The 22,534-nt window shown below is 38.2% G+C and overlaps 3 protein-coding genes across 3 annotated transcripts; 2 read left to right on the top strand and 1 right to left on the bottom strand.

The window, feature by feature from the left end:
- Positions 1–410: 410 nt before the first annotated feature.
- On the top strand, positions 411–11,999 carry LOC125196200 (putative late blight resistance protein homolog R1B-17). Its single transcript, XM_048094617.1, has 4 exons — positions 411–956; positions 1,676–1,723; positions 9,320–11,574; positions 11,646–11,999. Exons 1-4 carry the CDS (start codon positions 459–461, stop codon positions 11,668–11,670), a joined length of 2,826 nt encoding a protein of 941 aa, XP_047950574.1. The 5' UTR covers positions 411–458; the 3' UTR covers positions 11,671–11,999.
- A 1,634-nt stretch (positions 12,000–13,633) lies between these two features.
- Positions 13,634–17,709, bottom strand: LOC125196640 (probable polygalacturonase). The gene is made up of 5 exons (XM_048095236.1): positions 16,973–17,709; positions 16,165–16,285; positions 14,937–15,185; positions 14,520–14,673; positions 13,634–14,384 (listed from the first exon to the last, which is right to left on the bottom strand). The coding sequence occupies exons 1-5, from the start codon at positions 17,441–17,443 to the stop codon at positions 13,859–13,861; spliced, it is 1,521 nt and encodes a 506-aa protein (XP_047951193.1). The 5' UTR covers positions 17,444–17,709; the 3' UTR covers positions 13,634–13,858.
- Positions 17,710–20,991: 3,282 nt separating this feature from the next.
- On the top strand, positions 20,992–22,376 carry LOC125191930 (protein LURP-one-related 6-like). Its single transcript, XM_048089365.1, has 3 exons — positions 20,992–21,225; positions 21,442–21,684; positions 22,039–22,376. The coding sequence occupies exons 1-3, from the start codon at positions 20,992–20,994 to the stop codon at positions 22,180–22,182; spliced, it is 621 nt and encodes a 206-aa protein (XP_047945322.1). The 3' UTR covers positions 22,183–22,376.
- Positions 22,377–22,534: the final 158 nt, after the last annotated feature.

Here is a 22,534-nt window from a genome sequence, read left to right as displayed (position 1 = left end):
TGGTGGTGGGGATACTGAGGAGTATGAACGGCAGATGAATGAGGCTATGGAGGCCTACATGAACCGCGAGCTAGAGCGGTACATGCGAAGGGTCGAACAGCAGGCGGTACCTCGCCCTCCACCGGTTGTCCACCGCCGAGCAGTGATTGATCGGGATCACGTAGCTGCACATCGGCAGCTATATGACGACTACTTCGCTCAGAGGACCCGCGGTTTCCACGCAAACATGTTCATGCGGCGTTTTAGAATGCGCGGGGAGTTGTTTATGCGTATCGTTATTATATCTTCATAAAACAACGGCAATAAAGAAATCAATCACTTAAACTCTTACCGAGGGAGTACTATATTCTCGCGTCGCACGTGAGGAATACTAACATATGAATAAAGTTGAAAGCTTCCACAAATCACTATCTCATCTTGTTCATAAAGTAACCATCTCTCTCTCTCTCTCTCATGAGATGAGTGCAGAGGCTGAAATTGTGAAATTCCTACTGGAATTGCTAATGAAGGAGTGGACGGGTTTTAGGAATCTGAAACTTGGGGCACCAAATGAGTTCAAGAATCTCAAAGCAGAGCTTGCTAAGTTAGAGGCATTCCTTCAGCAGGAGCAGAGAGTAAACTTCCTAGTGGAGAATAAGATCCGAAATCTTTATTATGAAGTGGAAGACGCCATCGAGCTTTGGTTGACCAAGAAAGATGTTGCAAAGAACAAGGGTTGGTTTAACCGAATGAAGGGTGTTTTTAGCACTGAAATAGAACAAAAGATGAAGCTCCTTAGGAAAGAAATACCACCAATTATGGATGAAATCAAAAAGGAGAACATTGAAAGAGAACAAATACAACCAGCTGTGAACCTGATCAAGCAAGAGAGCGTTGAAATAAAAGAAAACAAGTATAGCCCCAGCACCAGCTCGCAAGTGCAGATCCCCATCCCCGTCCCCGTGAAAGTGACTATGGTAAGGATACCCTGTTTTTAACAAAATTCTTTTTGTTCCAATTAGGTTGATTTTTCTTGTTTTTCCTTTCCCCCCCTTCTTTTGCCTGGGAGGGATGGATGGGCACTTATAGAGATAATGCTGTTACATGTTGAGCTTGTAGTTCAATTTATAATTTTTGCTTATTTTTTAGTTTAAATAATTGTTTTTCAGATTTTCTTGACTGGTTAAATTTTGTATGCCAGTTTCTAGAAGTAGTTCTTTCATAATCTTAAGCATAATTCACAAAATTCTTTCTTTATTGTTTAAAGTTTAAACTGTTTTATCTTATCTTATAAAAATAATAGACCATTTTTGTCATTTTGAACGGTCTCATAAAAATAAATTATTTCTATCTCTTTCTGACTTTATCAGTTATTTATTGAAACTCATGTTGTTTCAATTAGAGTACTCTCTCTAGATGCCGTACTGTTCTTTTTCAGAAAAAGTTCTCTCTCACGTCTATATAAAAATATATTTTCTCTTAGCATTTAACACAAAACAACATTCCTTAAAAATCACGTGCATCATCAAGTGTGACATACCGGGAAAATACTTTTCATGGGATAAAAAGAGTACTAGTCATGAAAGGTGATTATGTATAGTGGTTTACTGAGCCTATATTAAATCCGGATCCCTACAGATAAGATTTGCTTACTAGATTGAATTTATTGTACCCAATTAACAAAATTGGGATCCAGGTTCACGAAGAAAAGCAAGGCGTTGGAGCTGGCGACATATTGGAAATGGTGAGGCATCTTCCCTCTCTACTTTCTCCTTTTTGTTTATACTTTCTCAAAACTATGGAATTTGATTTATAATCATATGTTAACGTGAAACTTGAAATAAAAATTTAATGTGATAAACATTTTAGAAATAGATTTTGAATGATCGGTTATGATGTGAAGTTATTATGGAATAGATTTTACTCTTTCCAACCCAAACTTGTGAAAAAAATTGTGAATTAACTCTTAGGCAATCATTCACAACCAAGAAAAATGTGTAATTAAATGAAACACAATAACAAATTGGAATTACGTGGTTCGACAATATATATCTACGGGCAAAATAACGATACTTTCTTTGTTGATTTGATGCATATGACAAGACAGATCAATGCTTATGAACAAGCTCACAATATGAATTAAAGATCTCTCAACACACAAGAATAATAGAACATACAAAACCGCAATAGAAGGCTATCACCTATAAGGATGAGCTTTACACACCATAATCCGAATAAAGAAAAACAATGAAGGAATCTTCACTTCCTATGCTTTCATACTTGAGCATGATTCCTATGTCATTGGAACTCATCAAAAACCTAATGATGCACTCAGGCCTGCCAATGCTCTATTCCTGGAAATGATGTGTAACTGCTAGCTATACTAATTGCATGAGCAATGTCTGGTCTTAAACATCACACTGCTAACAATATTAGCATAGGGATCTGCCCCATCTCATTCATGATTCATCTCTAGACAATTTCTTGGACTGATCATACTTTGAGCAGTTGAGAAATAGAAGTTGAAGCACTCTTACTTTTGTGTACTTCGTGTTTCTCACTATATCCATGCCCAATATCCTTTTAGAAAGTCACGCATACTTCATTTCAAAACCTTCCTTTAGCAGCTTAACATTCTCTACTTTTTCCATGTCTGTTCCAACAAGAAATATATCATCCACATATAAATGAAGGTATGTTACAACCACTCCATCCTTATGCTTGAAGTATCATCGTTGTCATAATTGAATTTCTCAAAACCTATTTTCTCCATCAATAAACTTTTTTGTCACTGTTTAGTAAATTGCTTTAATTATAGAGACTTTTCTTCAATAAGAAAACCGTCTTTCCTGCCATGCATAGAGAAGTCTTAAGGTTGGTTCCATATATATGGTACCCTCTAAATATCATTGTTGAAAAGCAGTTTTCATATCAAACTGAGCATAAAAAAAATTTAAAAAAATTAAAAAAACACGTAGCATCACTATACCTTGAAGATGGTCTTACACTTCTTTTGACTTTATCCCTGGATAGCATGTAATCACTCAAATCATTCTGATCACTCCTTGTTCAAGAAGCATTATATGTTACATCTTCATCAAGCATAGTTTCTACTTCTACAGAGCCATCATTAACTCTATTCCCACCTCCACCTGAACCAATTTCTTTGGTTCTCTTCCACTTTATTTCAATTTTCCTTAATGGGGCACATATGAAAACTGCACCTTGAATACATAATCCAAGGGATTTCTTCATGACATTCCATGACATTTGATGTGTGCGAGATTTATATTTCTTCTACAAAATCAGTGGTGCTCTTAACACCCTCTTGCTGAGCCTACTTTCTCTTTTAGGAAGAACAATTTTTCTTTTAATGGACACGCTTCTTGCAATAATGGCAGGATCTGGTTCCCTATCTCCATCTTGATTTGGTTTTTGAGACTGATGTTGCTTGGATCCCCCAAACTTTCTCTTAAATGGCTGCTTGCCTTTAGCATTTCATATATTCAAACTTCATGCAATGGGATCCACTACTTTAGGGCCATGCTTCCTGAGCTCCTTGCACTTGAGAACAAACCATACTTATTTTGTTTTTATAGAAGATTCCCTTCCATAAAGCATTGTATCTTTCAATTGGTCGAATGATCTAGGCAATGCATTCAGCAAGATGGTTGCCTTATCCTCATAATCCAATTTGTCAATGTTTTCCAAGTCATCAGTCACCTTGTTGGAATTGGACAATTCAAGTTGGTCTTTAATATGATAGGATTAATCGCCCTATCAATGAATGAAGAGCACTCGAAAATTTGTAGGAATGAAGTAGAAAATATTTGTCGTAGTAGAAGTTGTATAGGGTTTGTACAAGAATGAGAAAAAGAAATATTATTTCATAATTCGCAATAACTCGACCTAATGGAATTCTATAATTTATAAAATTCCTCCATAGCTCGGGTAGGAGTACCTAGGGACTGACATCACCGGAAATGGGCCGACAGGACTGTTGAGGCTATTTTTGCCAATGGTGCAGTCTTTAGAGCGAGACGTGGAACACGTAATGGATTTTGCTGTCAATGAGCAATTGAAGTTGGTAGGTCACTGCTCTAATGTATTCCGTGATTGTAAAAGGTTCGTAAAATTGACATTCCAATTTCACCGTAAGTGGTTTTCCAACTGAGTGTTGACGATAAGGATGAAGGCAAAAGAGTACCTTATCAGCAATGCTGAACTCCACATTCTTCCTATGAAAGTTAGCATATTCACCATTTCGCGTTGGGAGCGAGCTATTTTGTCCTTGAGGGTACGTAACGTCTCTTCCCTTTGTGTCAAAATATCTATTACTGCTATATTGGGAGTGGGTAGGTTGCAAAATAAGTTTGGCGGGCTTCTCCCATAAAGAGCTTAGAAAGGTGTCACTCAAATACTCACATTGATGATGCAGTTTAGAGCTAACTCAGCCCAAGGAAGTATTTGAAACCATCGTCTCAGTTAATTGAAGGTAAATGCTCAGAGATATTATTCCAAGGCACGGCTCATGACCTCAGATTGGTCATCCGTCTGTGGATGATAAGTCGTGGTATATTGAAGTTTAGTGCCACTTAGGGTCAGCAACTCATCCCATAAGTTTCCTTCATGAAAATAGGGTCCCTATAAGATAACAACTATTCAGGAAATCCATGAAGCTTGACAACTGTATCAAAAAAGAGGCGGGCCACTTTCGGAGGATCAAATCAAGTTTTCAACGCTCCAAAATGAGCATATTTCGAGAGTGATAAACCACTTGACTGAAGTATACATGTGTGATGGGGGAAGCCCTACAATAAAGTCCATGGAGGCGGCTTGCCAAACGCCATCCAGACGAGTGGAGGCAAATGCCTCATAACCATCCAAAGCCATCTTATCACCGAAACGTTTCATAAACTCCATTTGAAAACGATCCCATGTCAACGCGGAAAGTCGTCGTTGCAAGAGTTGAAACCATGGCAAAGCTGGGCTCGCCAAGGCTACCATGGTTACCCCCAGGTTCAGTAGGAGTGTTGGCCACCATAAAGTACTCCTCTGCACGTGCCAGCGAGGAGATAATATACGTACTGTCAAACGTAGGCACGGTCAGGTTGGGGTTGGTGCCGTTTGTGTTAGTATGCCTTGAATCCGTTATAGTTTGCCGCTAGCCGAACGGGTGACATGTTTATGTTTTAGGTCCTAATTTTGTATTGGGCCTATTTATATAGAAGTAGGGCGCATAACTCCGTTTCTGCCCATGGACGTAGCCAACGCAACGTTGGTGAACCACGTAAATCTGTGTCTTCTTTACGTTTCTGTTTATCTCGATTACACAATTACTCTATTCTGTCACAACAAACTGGTATCTAGAGCCTGGTTTTCGAACTAGGGTTTTGAATTCCGCATCGGTTTTTATGTTAATCGATCAAGATGTCTGCTTTGAACGTGAAAGTCGACAAATTCACTGGGAGAAATAGTTTCGATCTATGGCAGATCAAGATGCGGTCTTTGATGAAGTAGTAAGGGTTGTGGCACCGCTAACTGAAAAAAGGAAAGGCGAAAAAGGCAGACGAGAAGGATGACGAGTGGGTAACCCTAAATGAAAAGGCTCACTCGACAATTATGTTGTGCCTGTCTGACGAAGTTATCATCGAAGTCGCTGATCAGGAGACTGCGGCTGCCCTCTGGACGAAGTTGGAGAGTTTATACATGACGAAGTCTCTAACCAATAAGTTGCTCTTGAAGCAACGTCTGTTCCGATTACGCATGCAGGAAGGTTTGTACTAACAGTTTGTTATGGCGTTCCCAATTTGGTCATCGATGGGGGTGGTGGAGTGGATCTGGAGGAAGATCCAGTTGCCATAGTCGTTCGAAATTCCGCCATAAAGGCTTCAAGTTGGGACCCCAGGATGCAACACGATTGTTTGTCGTAGAGCACTGAACATTGAGTTCATCGATCATGGTGGAAGTGTATTTGTCTTTTTATCCAGATTGTCTGCGACCTTCTCTCATCCGTCGAGTCGCGTGTCCGTATTGCGAGTGTTAACCATCGTCACCGAACCAATTTGATGGATCTAAGGTGCCAATTTGGAAAGCAATCAGAGCACGAGGAGTGCTCGACAAAGTGAGGAAGAAATAAACTCCCTTAAGCCAACAAATACATATGAGGTAAAAAGTGATTTGCAGATAAGAACCTCGACTTTATTAAGAATGAACGGAAGAGAACAAATGATAAATCCTCCGAAGAGGCCCTCGATCAGAGATCGCCTAATACCGAAATTCCCAAGATGATAATCACCATTGTGGAGATTCAATATATAGACTTACATGTGAGGGAAGATAGCAACAAACTAAATTCAAATTACAAATGAATCTGCAACTAACTAAGTCGTGAGATATGCCTTCCTCCCCTTTGACTGCCGCCTACTCTCTTTCTGTGTCTCCCAAGTTTGTTGGCCACATGACTTGGCGATCTCCTCTTCTGTAGACCCGCCACTTCGTATCACATAAGCTCAAGGATGTAGAAATGTTGGTCGGACGTTTACACATTTTGAGAGAGCAAATCCTTCAAGATCTGTTAGTCACTTCTTATAATAAAATCCCAACCGAGAAAGTATTGTCGCCATTTTTGTCTGGCCTCCACAATTTCATATAACTTCCTGTGATAGGTAGAGGCATGGTGTCGACGGGCCAATTTTTTACTAAAATCTGCCATAGGATAACCATTTTGTATAACACAACTCCAATCCCAAAGTTCAATGCATTGTCTCCACTACAGACGAAAGGTGCATTAGTAAGACCAAAGGGCATGACGAGAAACTCGAATTGGCGATTGTGGGTTCGGAAAGCTATTTTGTGAACTTATCCACGTGCATGCGGATTTGGTGGTAACAAGAATGCGGGTCAAGCTTCGAAAATATTCTAGTCGCATGGAGCTCGTTAAATAGCTCATCCGATATAGGGATGGGAAAATGGTTGGGGGTCGTTGTAGCATTCAGTGCTTGATAATCAACTCTAAAACGGAATGTCACATCTTACTTTTAAACTAGCAACACTAGGGACGAGAAAAGGCTAGTGCTATGTTGTATCACGTCATGCTTCATCATATCTTTAATTTGTCTCTCAACTTCAGCCTTTTGGAAATAGGAGTTTCGGTAGGGTCGCATGTTGACCAGTTTGACCGAAGTGGGGATGTGAATGTGGTGGTCTCATTGCTTAGGTGATGGAAGACCCGTAGGAACCTCGAAGACCAATCGGATTGACTCGATTACAGTGAGGATGTGCTCATCCGTCAGTTGCTACAGCTTCTCTCTAACATGCATCTGACCATTTCAAGTATGGTTCTGTTCATTCTTTGTGCCACTCCATTTTGTTGTGGATTGGCTGGCACGGTCCTGTGTCTTCTTATTCCTTTCCCTTTGCAAAAATTCTCCAACTCACTAGTGAGATACTCCAGCCCATTTTCTATTCTCAAATACTTCAAAGAAGCCCCCTTCTCAGTTTCAACATCTCTACACCATTGCTTAAGGTATGTGAAAGCGTCTGACTTCTTTTTAAGTACATAGACCCACAATTTTCTAGAATAATCATCTCTAATGGATAAGAAGTACCTGCCACCTCCCATTATTGAAGGCTTAGCTGGCCCCATAGATCAGAATCAGCATAGTCCAGTGGTGTAGTGTTGCCCTTTTCCATATGGTAGCTTTTTGCTCTTGCCCAAAATACATTATTCCTCACAAGCCTGCAACTTCTCTTGCTTATTTGTGAAACTGATCAAACCCTTTTTTATCAGTTCTCTCATTCCATTCTCACCCAAATGGCCAAGTCTTACATCCCATTGTCTCATGCTCCCATTCTGAACCATATTTACTGTTCCATTCATGACTTAGGCCATCAGATACAAATTATTTCTTCTCTTTACTGTCATTTCTGTCTTGCCATTCTTGATAATACTCATACACCCTTGAATAGAATTGAAAGAACATCCCCTTAGCTCCAACATCCCAAGAGATACTAAGTTCCTTTTAATTTCTGGAATTTACCTGATATCAGTGAGGATTTTCACACTACCATCATCCAGCATAAGTCTAATCTTCCTAATACCTTGGATCTTGCAGATCTGATTATTCCCAAGGAGCACTGTCCATTTCCCTCAGCCAGCTCCTAAAATCATTCCTTCACAGGGCACATTTAAAAGCTGCATTAAGAATCCACTATCCAAGAACTCCTGTCATCCTTCCCCATTATATTCAGAATCTCTGGAATTTCAATGGCTTCAATACAATCTGTAGATGCTTCTCTTCCTCAGTCTGCTTCTTCTTCCATGAGCAGCAATTCTTCTTGAGATGACCAGGTTTCTTACAATAGTGACATGGGTTTTTTTTCTTTTCCATTAGCTTCTCATTCACTTGATTGTGACTGAATTTCTGTGATGCATCCTTCTTCTTAGTGGATTTCTTTCCCTTAAAGGAATTGATATTCAGACTCTCTGCATGATCTTGTGCACCCCCTTTCTGATTCATCTTCTGAAGCTCTTTACACTTCAGAGCAGATTGTACCTCTTCCTGTGATATTGTAGTTTTTCTCCCATAAAGCATAGCATCCTTAACTGATCAAAGGACTTAGGGAGGGCGTTCACGGGATAATCGTCTTGTCTTCTTCATCCATTTTCACATCAATGTTCTCCAAATCATCGATGGTTTTGTTAAATTCTTCAAGTTGCTCACTGATTCCCCTTTCTTCCATAAATCGATATGAATACAACCTCTGCTTCATATACGATCGGTTGGCTAGCAATTTTGTCATGTAGAGAGACTCAAGCTTGGCCCAAACAGCTACTGCCGATGTACCTTCCCGACTTCTTTGGGCCCAAAACTTGAACTGCCTCCTCTCTTGTTGGGTTGATTTCATTTCCACCACTCTTGGGCCTGGAACTGGTGGTTTTCGAACCATGGGACAATTGAGAGGGGAGTCATGTAGCTCCTATGTAGGGCATAATGTATCATATTTTTCGTAAAAATTTGCAAATTTATTTTCGTTTTCCCCTAAATATCCCTAAGTTTAATTTCTGCCTTTGACTGCAAATGCAAAAGCAAATGCACATAAGACCTGACTTCTTTCATCCACAAAGATATTGGTGGTGAGACCTGGCGATTCTCTACATTAGTTTAAGACAAGTGTGCTCTTTTTGCTATCTCCATACATCCATCAAGATGGTAGTGTATCTATTTTGGTACACATCCATTTATATTTTTTTAAAGCCAATTTGTGTGTGCACAAATTCATGTTTAAAATAATAAAATGCTTGCAACCTAATGAACTTCCTCTATTCCCTTAACAGGATCAGTCGTTCGGGGCCTTTGAGCAATCTTCATGGAAACCGTCAGACTTGGACAATAACCTTGTAAGTTTTCAAGAGGAAGACTCAATTATTAACAAGCTATTGGATCCAAGTGATAGACTTGAAGTTATCAGCATCACGGGTATGGCTGGTATTGGGAAGACAACACTTGCACGGAAGATTTATAAGCATCAAATGGTTGTTACTAGATTCAAATTCCGCTTCTGGATTCATGTTTCTGAAAATTTCAATTTAATGGAGGCACTTCGTTACATCATGAATGAAATAGCTGTCAAAGCCATGGTTCTCAAAGACGAGGGTGTCTTGATGAACTCAGTTAAAGGGAGTTTGAAAAATAAAGAGTTCTTGCTAGTTGTTGACAGCGTATGGAGTATGGAAGATTGGGCAAGAATAAAAGCATTTTTGCCTAACGACAGGGGCAAAGTCTTATTAACCACTTGTGATGCTGACATTGCGTCATCTGCTAATGTTTACAGAGAGCCTTACCGTCTAGGTGGTTTAAGCCAAGAGGCAAGTTTTGAACTTCTGATATTACAGGTTTTCGACAAAGTTGAAGATTGCGATAAAGAATTGATAAAGGTCGGGAATGATATAGCTAAAAGATGTGATGGAATGCCATTGGTAATTAAGCTGATTGGAGGATTCCTTAAGCGTATTGTTGCAAAGATCAAGCCAGTCACTGCGATTGAAGATGAATGGTTAAAAGTATTAACCACAGTGAATGAGATTCTAAATCAAGATCCAGAGAAATCGATCTCGGATTTGTTAGATATGAGTTACAAGAGACTGGATCATGATCAGAGGACTTGTTTTCTTTATTCAGGGTTGTTTCCTGAAAATCATGAGATCCCAGTTTCAACATTGACACAATTATGGATTGCAGAAGGATTCATAAAATGGAGGGAAGGGGACAATGAGAGCTTAGAAGAAAAGGCAGAGAAGATTCTGAATGTTCTTATACAAATGAACTTGTTAACGGTGACAAAGAAAGATCTTGAACAAGTTAAGACATGCTTGGCTCATGACATGATACGTGAGTTTTGTAGAAATAAAGCCAAGGAGGAAAATTTGTTCCAAGTGATAAACGGATCAATCGGAGGAGGACCTGATCCTCCAAATGCTAAACCACCAGAGTTTCGTCGTCTTTGTTTCAACTCTGATCCCACAGAGTTTCTTACTAATTGCCCTAAAGATCTGACTGCAAAGCGTGTCCGCTCGCTTCTATGTTTCTATAAGGAATCTATCCAGCAGACTGTGACTTTTCCAGAAGTCTGCTATTATCTTAGGGTTTTGAACTGCAGGTCCACCAAATTCCTAAGTTTTCCGGCGGTTAAAAAACTTATCCTTTTGAAGCACATTACTCTCCATATTGAAAATCTCCAAGTGCTTCCCAAATATATCTCCCATTTGGTCAACCTACAAACGCTGATAGTTGACACAAAACTACAAGTCATTACTATCCAATCAAACATTTCCAAGATGATCCGTTTGAGGCGTTTCAAAACAAAAGCAGCAATTTTCTTAGATGACAAAAAATGGAAAGCTAAAGCATGTCACAAATTGCAAACATTCAGCAGATTGTCACCGGAATCGTGCAAGCAAGTTCTGGCTAAAAGGGCCCCACATCTCAAAGCACTGGGGGTTCGTGGGAAATTAACTAATCTTGCTGATGTCATGTTCTTGAAAGATTTCAGAAAGCTGGAAAAGTTGAAGCTGATGAATGATCTAGATGATCAATCAAAACCTTCACCGTTCCTTGTTGAGCTGAATCTATTTTGCCCACCGAATCTCACTAGTCTCACCTTAGTGAAGACAGGCACAGACCTGAAATGGGATGTTCATATGCACTTGTTGGCAAAGATGGAGAAACTGAGAATCCTCAAGTTGAAAGATAATGCATTCACTGGAGAGGAATGGATTGTTGATGAGGCTGATATATTTCCTTGTCTCGAGTTCTTGCTCATCGAGAAATCTGGGTTGGTTAAGTGGATTGCCTCCAAGTCTAATTTTCCAAAACTCAGGTCACTTGTGATCAAGAATTGTGAAGAACTGTCAGAAATCCCAGAGAGCCCCAGTGAACATCTTGAGAGTTTGGAGATCGACCTGGTCAAGAAATCTATTGTTGAGTCTGCCAAGAGAATTGAGGAAATACAAACCGAACAGAATCAAAACCGCACGAGGGAGATTCCATTCAAGCTCACCACTGGCGCTCGATGTGATCTACGTCTTATCAGGTAAGACTTAACTTATTTGTGTATATATATGAAACACACTACCAAGAAATCCTTAACACTGATCTATGCAGTGAAACAATCAATCCAAGAGGATGAGCCATAGTGCTATGTTCAAAGGCCTGATATCAAGTCTTCTGCTTGCTGCATATCGTTTGTCTTGTTTCTACCATCGTATCTGTTGTGTTCAAAAGGGACTCCTGTGCTTTGTGTCGTCTCTGTGATAACCTTGGTTTTACATTGTAATCTGTGTGATGGATTTATATTAATAATCTTGGAGTGTTTACATTGTAATCTGTGTGATGGATAACCTTGGTTTTTTACATTGTAAGCTTGTTTTTTTCTAATTGTATTGTACACTTTTGATGGATGGATAAATTAACATATTTGGGCGTCCATTAATTATAAGAGTGATTAGTGGGTTTTTACTTTTTAGGTTAAATAGCATGTTATAGCATCATAATTATTATTAGGATTTTGTTACATTATTGATCTGTTGTCACACTTACATGCTACTCCCTCTATCCATGAAAATTTGTCACTTATTTCTATTTTTGCATGTTCCTAAAAATTTGTCATCGTTTACTTTTACTATTTTTGGTAGTGGATCTCACGTTCCACTAATTCATTCTCACTCACATTTTATTATAAAACTAAGTATATAAAAGTATGACTCATATATCACTGGATTTTGTTACATTATTTATCTGTTGTCACATTTACATGCTGCTACTCCCTCAATCCATAAAAAATTTGTCACTTATTTTTATTTTTGCATATTCCTAAAAATTTGTCATCGTTTACTTTTACTATTTTTGGTAGTGGATCACACATTCGACTAATTCATTTTCACTCACATTTTATTATAAAACTAAGTATATAAAAGTAGGACTCATATATCACTAAACTTTTCAACTTACTAATTGCTAACATTTATTAAAATCTGAATGGTGTGTTAGTATGCCTTGAATCAGTATAGTTTGCCGCTAGCCGAACGTCGTCTATGTACCTATTTATATAGAAGTAGGACGCATAATTCGGTAATTTGAAAACACACTGTCAACGCAACGTTGGTGAACCACGTAAATTCTGTGTCTCTTTACGTTTCTGTTTGTCTTGATTACATAATTACTCTATTTTGTCACAACCTGGTTAGACATGCCCACGGTTCGTAAACCGGCGGTTACGGTTCGGAACCGCCGGTTCCGGTTTCGGGAAATGTGGAACCGAAACCGAACCGTGAGGTTATTTCACGCTTCCGGTTTCGGTTCGAAAACCGGCGGTTCCGGTTCCGGTTTGGAACCGCCGATTTTCTGATGATTTTTTACGGTTTTTCACGGTTTCGAACCGCCGGTTTTCGGCAGTTTTTCGCGGTTCCGGCTCGGTTTCACATTTTTCCGACGGTTTTTCACGGTTCGGGTTTGGAACCGTCCGAAACCGACAGTTCCGGTACGGTTTCGGTTCGTAAAATTTGAAACCGAAACCGGCCCACGGTTCAAAATATGGTGGTTCCGGTTCAAGAAAAAAGTCACGGTTCTGGTTCGGAACCAGAACCGACGGTTACGGTTTCGCGGTTAACCGCCGGAACCGAAAACCTTGGGCATCTCTAAACCTGGTGACAAAATATTAGGGACGAATGGAGTAATATTTAAAGTGTCACACTCTAAGATAAGGCCATTTCCACTTATGGGCATGGATTGTTTTTTCTTCTTCATTTTTCTTGGATGGACGGACATGGATAAAAGCACCATCTAATTTCTGTTTGGTAGCTGAGCATTAAGGGGTTATTAATTAATACATTTATTAAAATTAAGTGCCTATGCAATGTTCTAAAACACAATCAGAAGTACAGAATAAACGACGGGCAAATAAACAAATGCGGTTTTAAAAAGCATTTCAATCATTTAAATAACATCATGCATTGATCCCTATAAGAAGGTAATATAATCGACTTTGCATACTTACAAATTCTGAAAAATCACAGAACTAGATTAGTTTTTAGAATTAATAGAGTAATCTAGGGTCAATTTAATCTCAGACAATCTTAGCATAAATTACTATATGTGACAAAATGTAACTTGTGTATATATGCTGTAATGTGTGAATGTATATACAAAGTCAAAAAACAATCACTACAAAACAACAGTCTGAAGGGGAAGAAGCTACTCACTGATCATACTCACCACACTGCCTCACCCTTGTTTCCGGCCCCTCGGTCGATGTCCGACAAGACGACGTTGGTCAGGAAAATGGGCCCCCCGCGACGAAGAAAATGGCAGTGACCGGTTCAAATATCATAATCTATGTCGGAGCTGTTCTGGGAGGTCGACCGCCGGACCAAATTCCCGGCCTCATCGTACAAGTCGAGGTTCTCGCAGGGAGCTGGAAAAATGGTCCCCACGACGCGGCCTTCGACGAAAGCGCACTGGAATACGTGTTTCTTCTTTTTGGCGACGCCGACCGACATGTCCTGGAAGAATACGTTCTTCACGGGGATCTCCGCGGTCCCTTGGATGCGGACCGGGACTCGGACGGATTCGCCATGTATGGAGGTGTAACTTATGTCTTCTAGCACCGGGAAAGCCTTGGGGTCGTACCCCATGTCTGGATGCTCGTTGTAGTCCGTCTTGATCACGATTCCCACTCGGCACGTGTCAAATGTCAGGTTCCTGTAAGTTATGCCTCGGACGTACCCTCCTCTTCCTGGGGCCGTCTTGATGCGGACAGCTCGCCTTGATTTCCATATGTAGATGTTCTCTATGGTGATATTCGATACGCCACCGGACATCTCACTGCCTATAGATATACCCGCGCTGCCATTCAAAAAAAAATCGGGTTTCATTTTACGCAGAACAAAAATTTTATGGTGTTCATCCAAAGTTCAAAATATAACGCGATGGTTATTAGTCTTCGCAGGAATATATGGACTAGGGGCACGTAAGCCTCACCTGACATTAGAGCGAACAACGAGGTTCCTGATGAGTATATTCTTTGATGGTCGCCCGTAACGAATCCCGTATTGATCCCATCCGCTCTTTATGGCGATAGCATCGTCTCCAACGCTTATGTAACAGTCCTCAATCACCATATCTTCACATGAATCTGTTTGTCTCAATATCATTAGCTTCATTCAGAAAAACAGATACAAAGAACGAAAAAGCAATTCGGCTCTTAGCATTTCGAACAGCACGAGGGATATAAAGTTGTTAGGTTCTCCCAGTGACATGTACTTCAGTTAAAAAACTTTGCTATGCTAACTATAGCTAAATCTTATCAACATATTTATCTAATTTGTACGGAAGATAACAAGTATGTGCAACAATAATCTATACAATCCAATCAACAAATGCAAAAGAGAAACTCACCAGGATCTATGCCATCAGTATTTGGAGCTTGAAAAACTGGAGCAAGGATGGTTAAATTCTTTATCGTCACATTCTTGCAGTCATATGGATGAAGGGTCCAGAAAGGAGAGTCGCGTAATGTTATGTTAGATATCAAAATGTTGCTAGACCACATAATCTGCACAAGCGGTCCCCTTGTGTGATTTAGAAGCTTCTGTTTATATTTTCTCCACCATGCTTGTCCCTGGCCGTTGATGGTGCCATTATGCCCTGTTATGAGGAAGACTCATAGGTATTCAGACCAAAGTGTCCATTTACAAATGAAATGTGTATCAGGCACAGCATAGTTTTAGGGCTAACTATGAAGAACATGAACTTAGAATCGAACTTGTGGACTTTGCAGTTATTTGAGTTTCAACATTCTGGGCAATGTCCATCTACTTTGATGTATTAAGCACATTTTGACACACAGACCATGGGCTATTTATTTTATGAAGTGATTAACTAAGAATAGACGTCTAGGTTTTGACAGGATTTATTAACCAATTTTTGTGAGCTGAAACAAGGAAAGGATAATATTCATGTAATTGCCTTTTATGCACAACCACAGTGACACATGCAGCTGAGACAGTTGTGGCATGTGTGATTGGTATACATAAATTCATGCACGTGTCTTAGATAAAATCAAAATTACTAAGTTACTATATACTTGACAGCATGAATAGGTTGAAAAATATAATTTTCCATATTGAAGCATGATAAGATTGCATCATAATAATATGAACTGAGGGTGGTTGAGAAGCATATCTATGTGGAATTCAATGAACCAAGTATGAGTGCTTGGATAACAAGTATAGGCAACAACAGAAGTCCTGGATTTAAACTTAACTTCCAAGAGCTTATTGACCCAAAAGGCCAAAACCTTTCAAACTGAAAATTTAAAAAAAAGTAAAAATGACATTGTGGCTAAGATATTTCAGCCACTTCCAGCCCACTAATCTCCATTTCTTAATTCTGGAAATCATTCAACAGATGCCTCACCCATTTATATGCTCCAGTCATGTTTGGCACCATGAGGCCAGACTTATTTGATAAAGTTTACTTAGTTTCCACGCAATCTAGGTTCTACTCTCATCTCTAAAATCAATATCAACTCTCACAACAAAAGATATCTGATGTGATGAAACAACAATACTACAGTTATTACCAACAACTATATTAGGCACACCCACACACCTCCAATGCTAACCTGTAATTGTAACGTCTTTGAGGTGCTGGCCATGGATTAGACTTCCATATCTTGGTCCCGGATGCTCTCTGCCATATCCATAAGAAGGCAATGGAGGCATAAGAGGCCAATATTTTTCATCCTTCATAAAAAGTAATAAGATCAATTATCAGTGTAAGAACTACTAAGATATATACGGCCCTTCAACTTGTTAAGATACATGAGGAGGTGTACAAACAATGCCAGATCGAAATCGGTAAAAGGAGGATCATTGAAAACAGATAGTACTAAATTTGGCATGTATGGAGTATCTAAAAAAACATAAAAAGCAACCTACTCAGCATATTGGTCCTGTCATGTTCAGTAATGGAGAGTCACGAGTACGTAGAATCATTCAAGGAACCCATTCCATTTTGGAATCAATATGTGTGTATTCCCAATACCTCTAGATAACATTTTAGCATATTTCGGCTTCCATGTATAGAACCTTCTTATGCTCAGTGAAGATCGGTAAGTGGTTTAAATTAGCAAATGCATATATTTCCTTAATTCAGTCATGCTAAATCCACACAAATATCCATCTAGCTAATAAATCTAGAGATAACATTTCATTTAGTTCTTACAAAAACTAATGGATTCTTCAGATCTTCATAATCAAGTAACAAATTCAGCTCACTACCAAAATGAGCCTATGAAAAAAATCAATTCTTTGCCATTCATAAACGCAGACCTAGAAAAACTCAAACCCTAAAAAGGAACAAATTGCATATAAATTTCAAAACAGAAACAAAAAACAGCAAAATCCACAAAATTCAAATCAACCACTCACATCAATGCCGAGTATAACAGCACCCTCAGCAAGGAACAAAGTCATATGACTAGTCAAATTAAACGGCGCCGTCAGCCAATTTCCGGGCGGCACATTCAGCTGACCGCCGCCCTTGCCCCCCAGCTTCGAAATCGCCCTCACCGCCTTCTCAAACGCAGCCGTATTCAGCGTCACCCCATCGCCCACCCCTCCGAAATCGGTCAAATTGAACGCCACCGGGCGCAGCTTCGGCAGCTGCCGCAGCTGGAACGCCGGCGCGAAGAGCGAGAATCCGCCGGCGCCGGCGGCGCCGCGCTGCCAGTAGACGACGGTGACGAGGGAGGCGAGGCAGAGGGCGGCGAGGAAGGTCTTGTGGGTGGAGAGGAAGAAGGCGCAGGCCGATGGGATCCAGCGGCGGTGGTGGTGGTGATTGGGGTCCGATCTCCGCCAGAGGGGCGGCGGGCTGGAGGTGGGGGTGAGCGTCTCCACCATCTAATCGTCGAATTGACTGGAATTGGTGGGTTCTGAGAGGATTTGGGGGCGCATGAATTGGGGAGATGGGTTTTTGAATAATTTGATTGGGATTGGAAAAGGGGGAAAATGGGAATTGGAGGGTGGGAGGTGAGGATCAAGGAGCTGTGATGAGTGTGGGATTTGGGAATTGATTGAGACAGTGAAGTGAATTCAAAGGGAAGTGAGATTCAGACGCAGTTTTCCGATGGGATTTGGAGAAGATGAATCATTTTATTATATTACCTTAAAAATTGAATCTTGATTTTTTATTTTTCTATATAACTCTGAATAAACAAATACTAGTACTAAATAATATAGTAAAATGGACTTTATTTTATGTGAGATTAATGATCTTAATACTATTAATGTTTAATATTTTATGATTAAATAAGATGAATTAAACAATATGATAGTGTTAATGTGAATTAAATAAGTGTGATTCTCACATGTTCAAACATAAAGTTTGTAATAATTATTTTTTGTATTATGATGAATAAGCTATCTAGCTAGAGAGATAATAGGCAATGGATACCTCCATGCATTTAGGCCATTGTTGATGTGGGCTCATAGGTACACATGGGCCATGGCTCCAACCTAATTAAACCTTGAAATTTTTAGTATTTAAATTCCTCCTTAAATATTTGAAAATTGTGAATACAAAGAAATATGAGAGAAATTGGAGGAAAAATGGAATACTAACATGAATAAAGCAGTGGAAGGTGAACTATTTATGGATAAAAATTACAAAAAGGATTGTTGATTCAATGGAAAAGTAGGTGGGAAATTTTTTATACTAATTCAATTTTCATACTTAGTAAAAATGAATGACTATAATTTATCTTCGACGGGCATATTCTTGGAGTATGCAGCACACTCCAATTAGATTAGCCGAGAAGGGCGTTTAGTTATGCGCTGTGTGGCGTGCTTGTAAGGACACGCCACTCGCGCATGTATTTGCATTAAAGCATTGCTTGCTGCTATTAATTTGAACACAAATATGTATGTTGATTAAGGTTTTTGAACTTTGAAGTCAACCCTTAATTATCCTTTAGAAAATGAAAATAGTTGTTGAAGAGTTGGAGCATTGTAATGTGCCACCGCCCAAGGAAGATGTCTAACTATTTGAGGGTACAAAATCAAGATCAATTTGGTTAGTGGAAATAGGTAGAGAGTAACAGTCAATTGATTAAATTAGTTTTGGGCTGGTCATATGTCTAATTATATGATAATTAATCTTTAAATTAAGATTAGTAGTACTTTTATGTATCACGGATATCTATAGTTACTTGTATGTTTCTACTTGATGAAGAAAGGGAGTAGTTAAATTTGAGTAACTTTTCAACAATGCAATCACATCAATGTAATTGTGAATGCAGTAATTTTATACATTTAGTGAAGGGGCTGCGATAAAATGCAAACTTATATATTGTACAAACTCAAAACTCTTCAACACGGCTTTAATACAGTTTCAATACAATATCAACACAGTGTAAAATTTAAAGATTTTAATGTCAACATAGTATCAACACAATATCAACACAACATCAATCATTGACTACCGTTGAAATTCTGTTGACATTTTCCTGTTGATGTTTTTTTGTGATCTGTTGACGTTTTTCAATGGTCCAGATCATACTTTTGAGTTTGTACAATATTTAGAGTTTTCATTTGATCATATTCCTAATAAAATATACTCTTATTTTTTGATATTTGATCAAAGTTGTGTTTCTAATTTTATGTGAGCACTATTTATGAGAAATCATTCAAAAAAGTCTATGTTAACATTTGTTTTTTTTTATGTGTTTAATTTAATTCTAATACTTTTAAAACACTATTAATGAGATTAAAAACTATAATATTCAATTTCTCCATTCTCTATAATTTTAAAATATGAATAAAAAATGAATCAAGCTTTATTTTTACTAACAACCCGATAACAATATTTAAGATATTAGAAACAAACTGAATTAGTAAAACTAAACAAACAATACCAATACAAACAAAATAAATTAAATCTTGATGTTCATATAAGATATGTAGCACAAATTTATCCATGCATATATGTCATTCTTTAATTAATCTAAAGAATGCTAAGTGAATTTATATATAAATCATAAAGTAATTTATCAAACATTCATATACACGTAATTCTATTTACGATCAGTATATATCATCGTAAATTTGCATCACTTTATGACTTCATTTCAATATTAAGGAAATATTCACTTCTTAGTTAAAGCACATCTAATTAACACTTTTCCATCGATAATTACGTACTTACTATTCTTTGAAAATGATTGATCATATCTAAAGCATTCACATCTTGCTAATGCATACAAGCTATAATAAATAATCGGTCATGGTACACCTCTCGATTTGAAATATCAATGAAAATCGTTTCGAAAAACAGTATTCTTTCCGTGTTTCACTTCACAAATACACGTCTGCAAAGTCATTAATGCCCACCATATATTTGTACTTGGATATATATCACAAGACCATGTCACGTTTAGATAAAGCTAAATAGCTAATTATCTTTACTTACTTTCAATAAATTAGTCAAAATCGTTAACATGAATATTAATCCCCCGTAATTACAATTAAGGGTTAATTAAAAATTATTTTCCTTTAAACTCATGAAAAATATATAGGTCATAGTTCTTGTATCCATTGGACCTTAATTTTATTGTATAACAACTCACATCGTTTCAAAAATTCTATTATTCACCAAATTTATTAATATAACATTTTATTATTTTAAGTTCTTCATTAGGCTCAAAATTAATTAGTTTAGCCACATTTCACACACACATCTACACCAATATACATTCATGTTGCTAAAATTTTACACATGTACGCGAACTCTACATCGTATTTGCTCAGAAAAAGTCATTGTAGGACAATTGCAAGCTTCTGAAGTGTGCGAAACATACCAAAATTTGACCAAACTTTGTGATTTTCACTAGTCATCGACGAAAATCGTAGTTGAGGAAGGTATATTTTAATCAAGATTAAGAAATTTAATTAGCTTCTAGCAATTAAAGACCAAAAATCATTCAAACGATTCCCTAAACATTAGGCAGCCAGTTTTCAAATAAAGGAGACGTGAAACTTTAGAAAAATCAATACACTAAAAAGGCAATATTATAAAACACTTCACTTCGATTCCAAATACCAAAATCTTGACAAAATTAGCAAAAATAATAGATCTTATAGTATGTGTCGTGTCGTATGATTATAATCATCTTTATCATTTCAAATTAAATATTTAATTAATGTTTATGCAGTCTCCAAAGTGAAATTTGAGACCATAATTCATTAATTCTACGTATTTTAGCAACGCAATTTAATTTTTTCCACACTAAAACAAGATTCGTTTGCTGCACAAATAGTCAAAAAGGATAATTGCCAAACTTCTTCGAATATAGATTATATATATACCCAATAATTTGAACATTGCTTTTGAAACAATTCACTTTCTCTATAAATTGGAATATTGAGTTGAAATTTTGGAATAAATCCAATCAATGGCTACAAAATCAAGTGTCCTACCAATTGTGAGCAAAGTCTACTGTGCACCGTCGGATGTGATCCTCGCCGTGAGGCGGCGGCCGAACGTGGCCAACGGGGGCGGCTTCGTGGTGGCGGACGCGGCCCAACGGGTCTTGTTTCGCGTCGACGGCTGCGGAGTTATTGGCAAAAAGGATGAACTCATTCTCAAAGATGGAGATGGAAATGCTTTGCTACTCATCCGGCGTAAGGTAATTATTTCGACTCGGGACGTTTTCAGGATGCCGCTAATTGCCAACGAGTGACAAGCGCTTTTCCCTGTGCGGATCCTGTCGCGTCTTGCTTTTACTTTTAGTGCTATATCGGGAGTTGCTACACGCATAGGTTGACATGAAACAGATAGTGGATTTGTTTCAGTCTTTTGTTGAATTTTGATGAATTGACGTTAAGATGTATTGTGATTGAAGGGAGGGACAATTGAGGCACTAAGCCTAACTAGGAAATGGAAAGGGTTCGTCTACGACTTCGTCGGGTCCGAAAAACTCGTCTTCACTTTAAAGGAACCAAACTCGTGTTTCTTGACCCAAAATGTGTTCCGGATATCTGTCGAATCCAAGGAGCTTTGCAGCCACGGCAGCTTTGAAGTCCATGGCGACTTTCCCGCCCGGGCTTGCACCATTGTTAGCCCCATGGGAGATGTCGTAGCACTGGTAATGAATCAATCAACATTATACCGTTACTTTCAGAACAAATCAAAACTTCATGATTTTAGTAGCAATTATCCATACTAAAAAATGCACGATTAGTGGGGACTTAAGCCCCTACTAAGCTATTTTTCTACTTTATAAAATCATCGAATTTATGATATTTTGTGTGAACCATTTGCAAAGCCTTTATTATCTCAACAAAATTCACAAAGTTTCAAACTCAAAATTTATATTAATAGTACTGTAACCATTGTCAAAATAAATTTATGCGTCTGACCCTGCTTCTGCCCTGTTGCATATAAGAATGTGCAATGTACGATTTTGGGTTGTGACAAAAAAATTATTTTATTATTGCAGATTGGTGTAAATAAGGAGATGCAACGATTGATGAGGACAAGAGATATGTATCATGTGGAAATAAAGGCTGGTTTCGATCAAGCTTTTGTTTTTGGAGTGATTGCTGTTCTTGACTACATATATGATGGATCTACAAGATGTTGACCATTTTATTACAATTTTATTTAAATAATTCTTGTTAATCAATCTGTTTTTATTTCTCCTTTTGGAATATTAGTCAATCAACGTTTCGAAAGGGAAAAAAATTGTTTGAGATTCGTTTGTGTTTATGTTTCGTTATTTTATTTCATCAGTACACATGTCGAACATATCGATATTGGTGAATGATTGGATATGCACTATGCGTTTGTAGAGCTAAGTATGTTAGCTACGTAACACAAGTACATGATGTGTACGTTTCATATTTGTCTTAGTCAAGGACTCAAGAAGGATTGGAAATTCAGCAACTATTGAATAAAGGAGATTCTTGTATCAAAAGTGATTGGTTCATTATATA

The sequence above is a fragment of the Salvia hispanica genome, chromosome 6, assembly GCF_023119035.1.
Source record: "Salvia hispanica cultivar TCC Black 2014 chromosome 6, UniMelb_Shisp_WGS_1.0, whole genome shotgun sequence".
NCBI lineage: Eukaryota > Viridiplantae > Streptophyta > Magnoliopsida > Lamiales > Lamiaceae > Salvia > Salvia hispanica.
This window is presented reverse-complemented; position numbering and strand designations above follow the sequence as displayed.

Coding starts and splice junctions, on each gene's coding strand:
- LOC125191930 (XM_048089365.1), top strand. CDS start 20,992: ATGGCTACAAAATCAAGTGTCCTACCAATTGTGAGCAAAGTCTACTGT. Junction 21,226..21,441: donor TGCTACTCATCCGGCGTAAG/GTAATTATTTCG, acceptor TTGTGATTGAAG/GGAGGGACAATTGAGGCACT. Junction 21,685..22,038: donor TGGGAGATGTCGTAGCACTG/GTAATGAATCAA, acceptor TTATTATTGCAG/ATTGGTGTAAATAAGGAGAT.
- LOC125196640 (XM_048095236.1), bottom strand. CDS start 17,443: ATGGTGGAGACGCTCACCCCCACCTCCAGCCCGCCGCCCCTCTGGCGG. Junction 15,186..16,164: donor CAAAGACGTTACAATTACAG/GTTAGCATTGGA, acceptor TCCTCATAACAG/GGCATAATGGCACCATCAAC. Junction 14,674..14,936: donor TACTGATGGCATAGATCCTG/GTGAGTTTCTCT, acceptor TGAGACAAACAG/ATTCATGTGAAGATATGGTG.
- LOC125196200 (XM_048094617.1), top strand. CDS start 459: ATGAGTGCAGAGGCTGAAATTGTGAAATTCCTACTGGAATTGCTAATG. Junction 957..1,675: donor TCCCCGTGAAAGTGACTATG/GTAAGGATACCC, acceptor ATTGGGATCCAG/GTTCACGAAGAAAAGCAAGG. Junction 1,724..9,319: donor CTGGCGACATATTGGAAATG/GTGAGGCATCTT, acceptor TTCCCTTAACAG/GATCAGTCGTTCGGGGCCTT.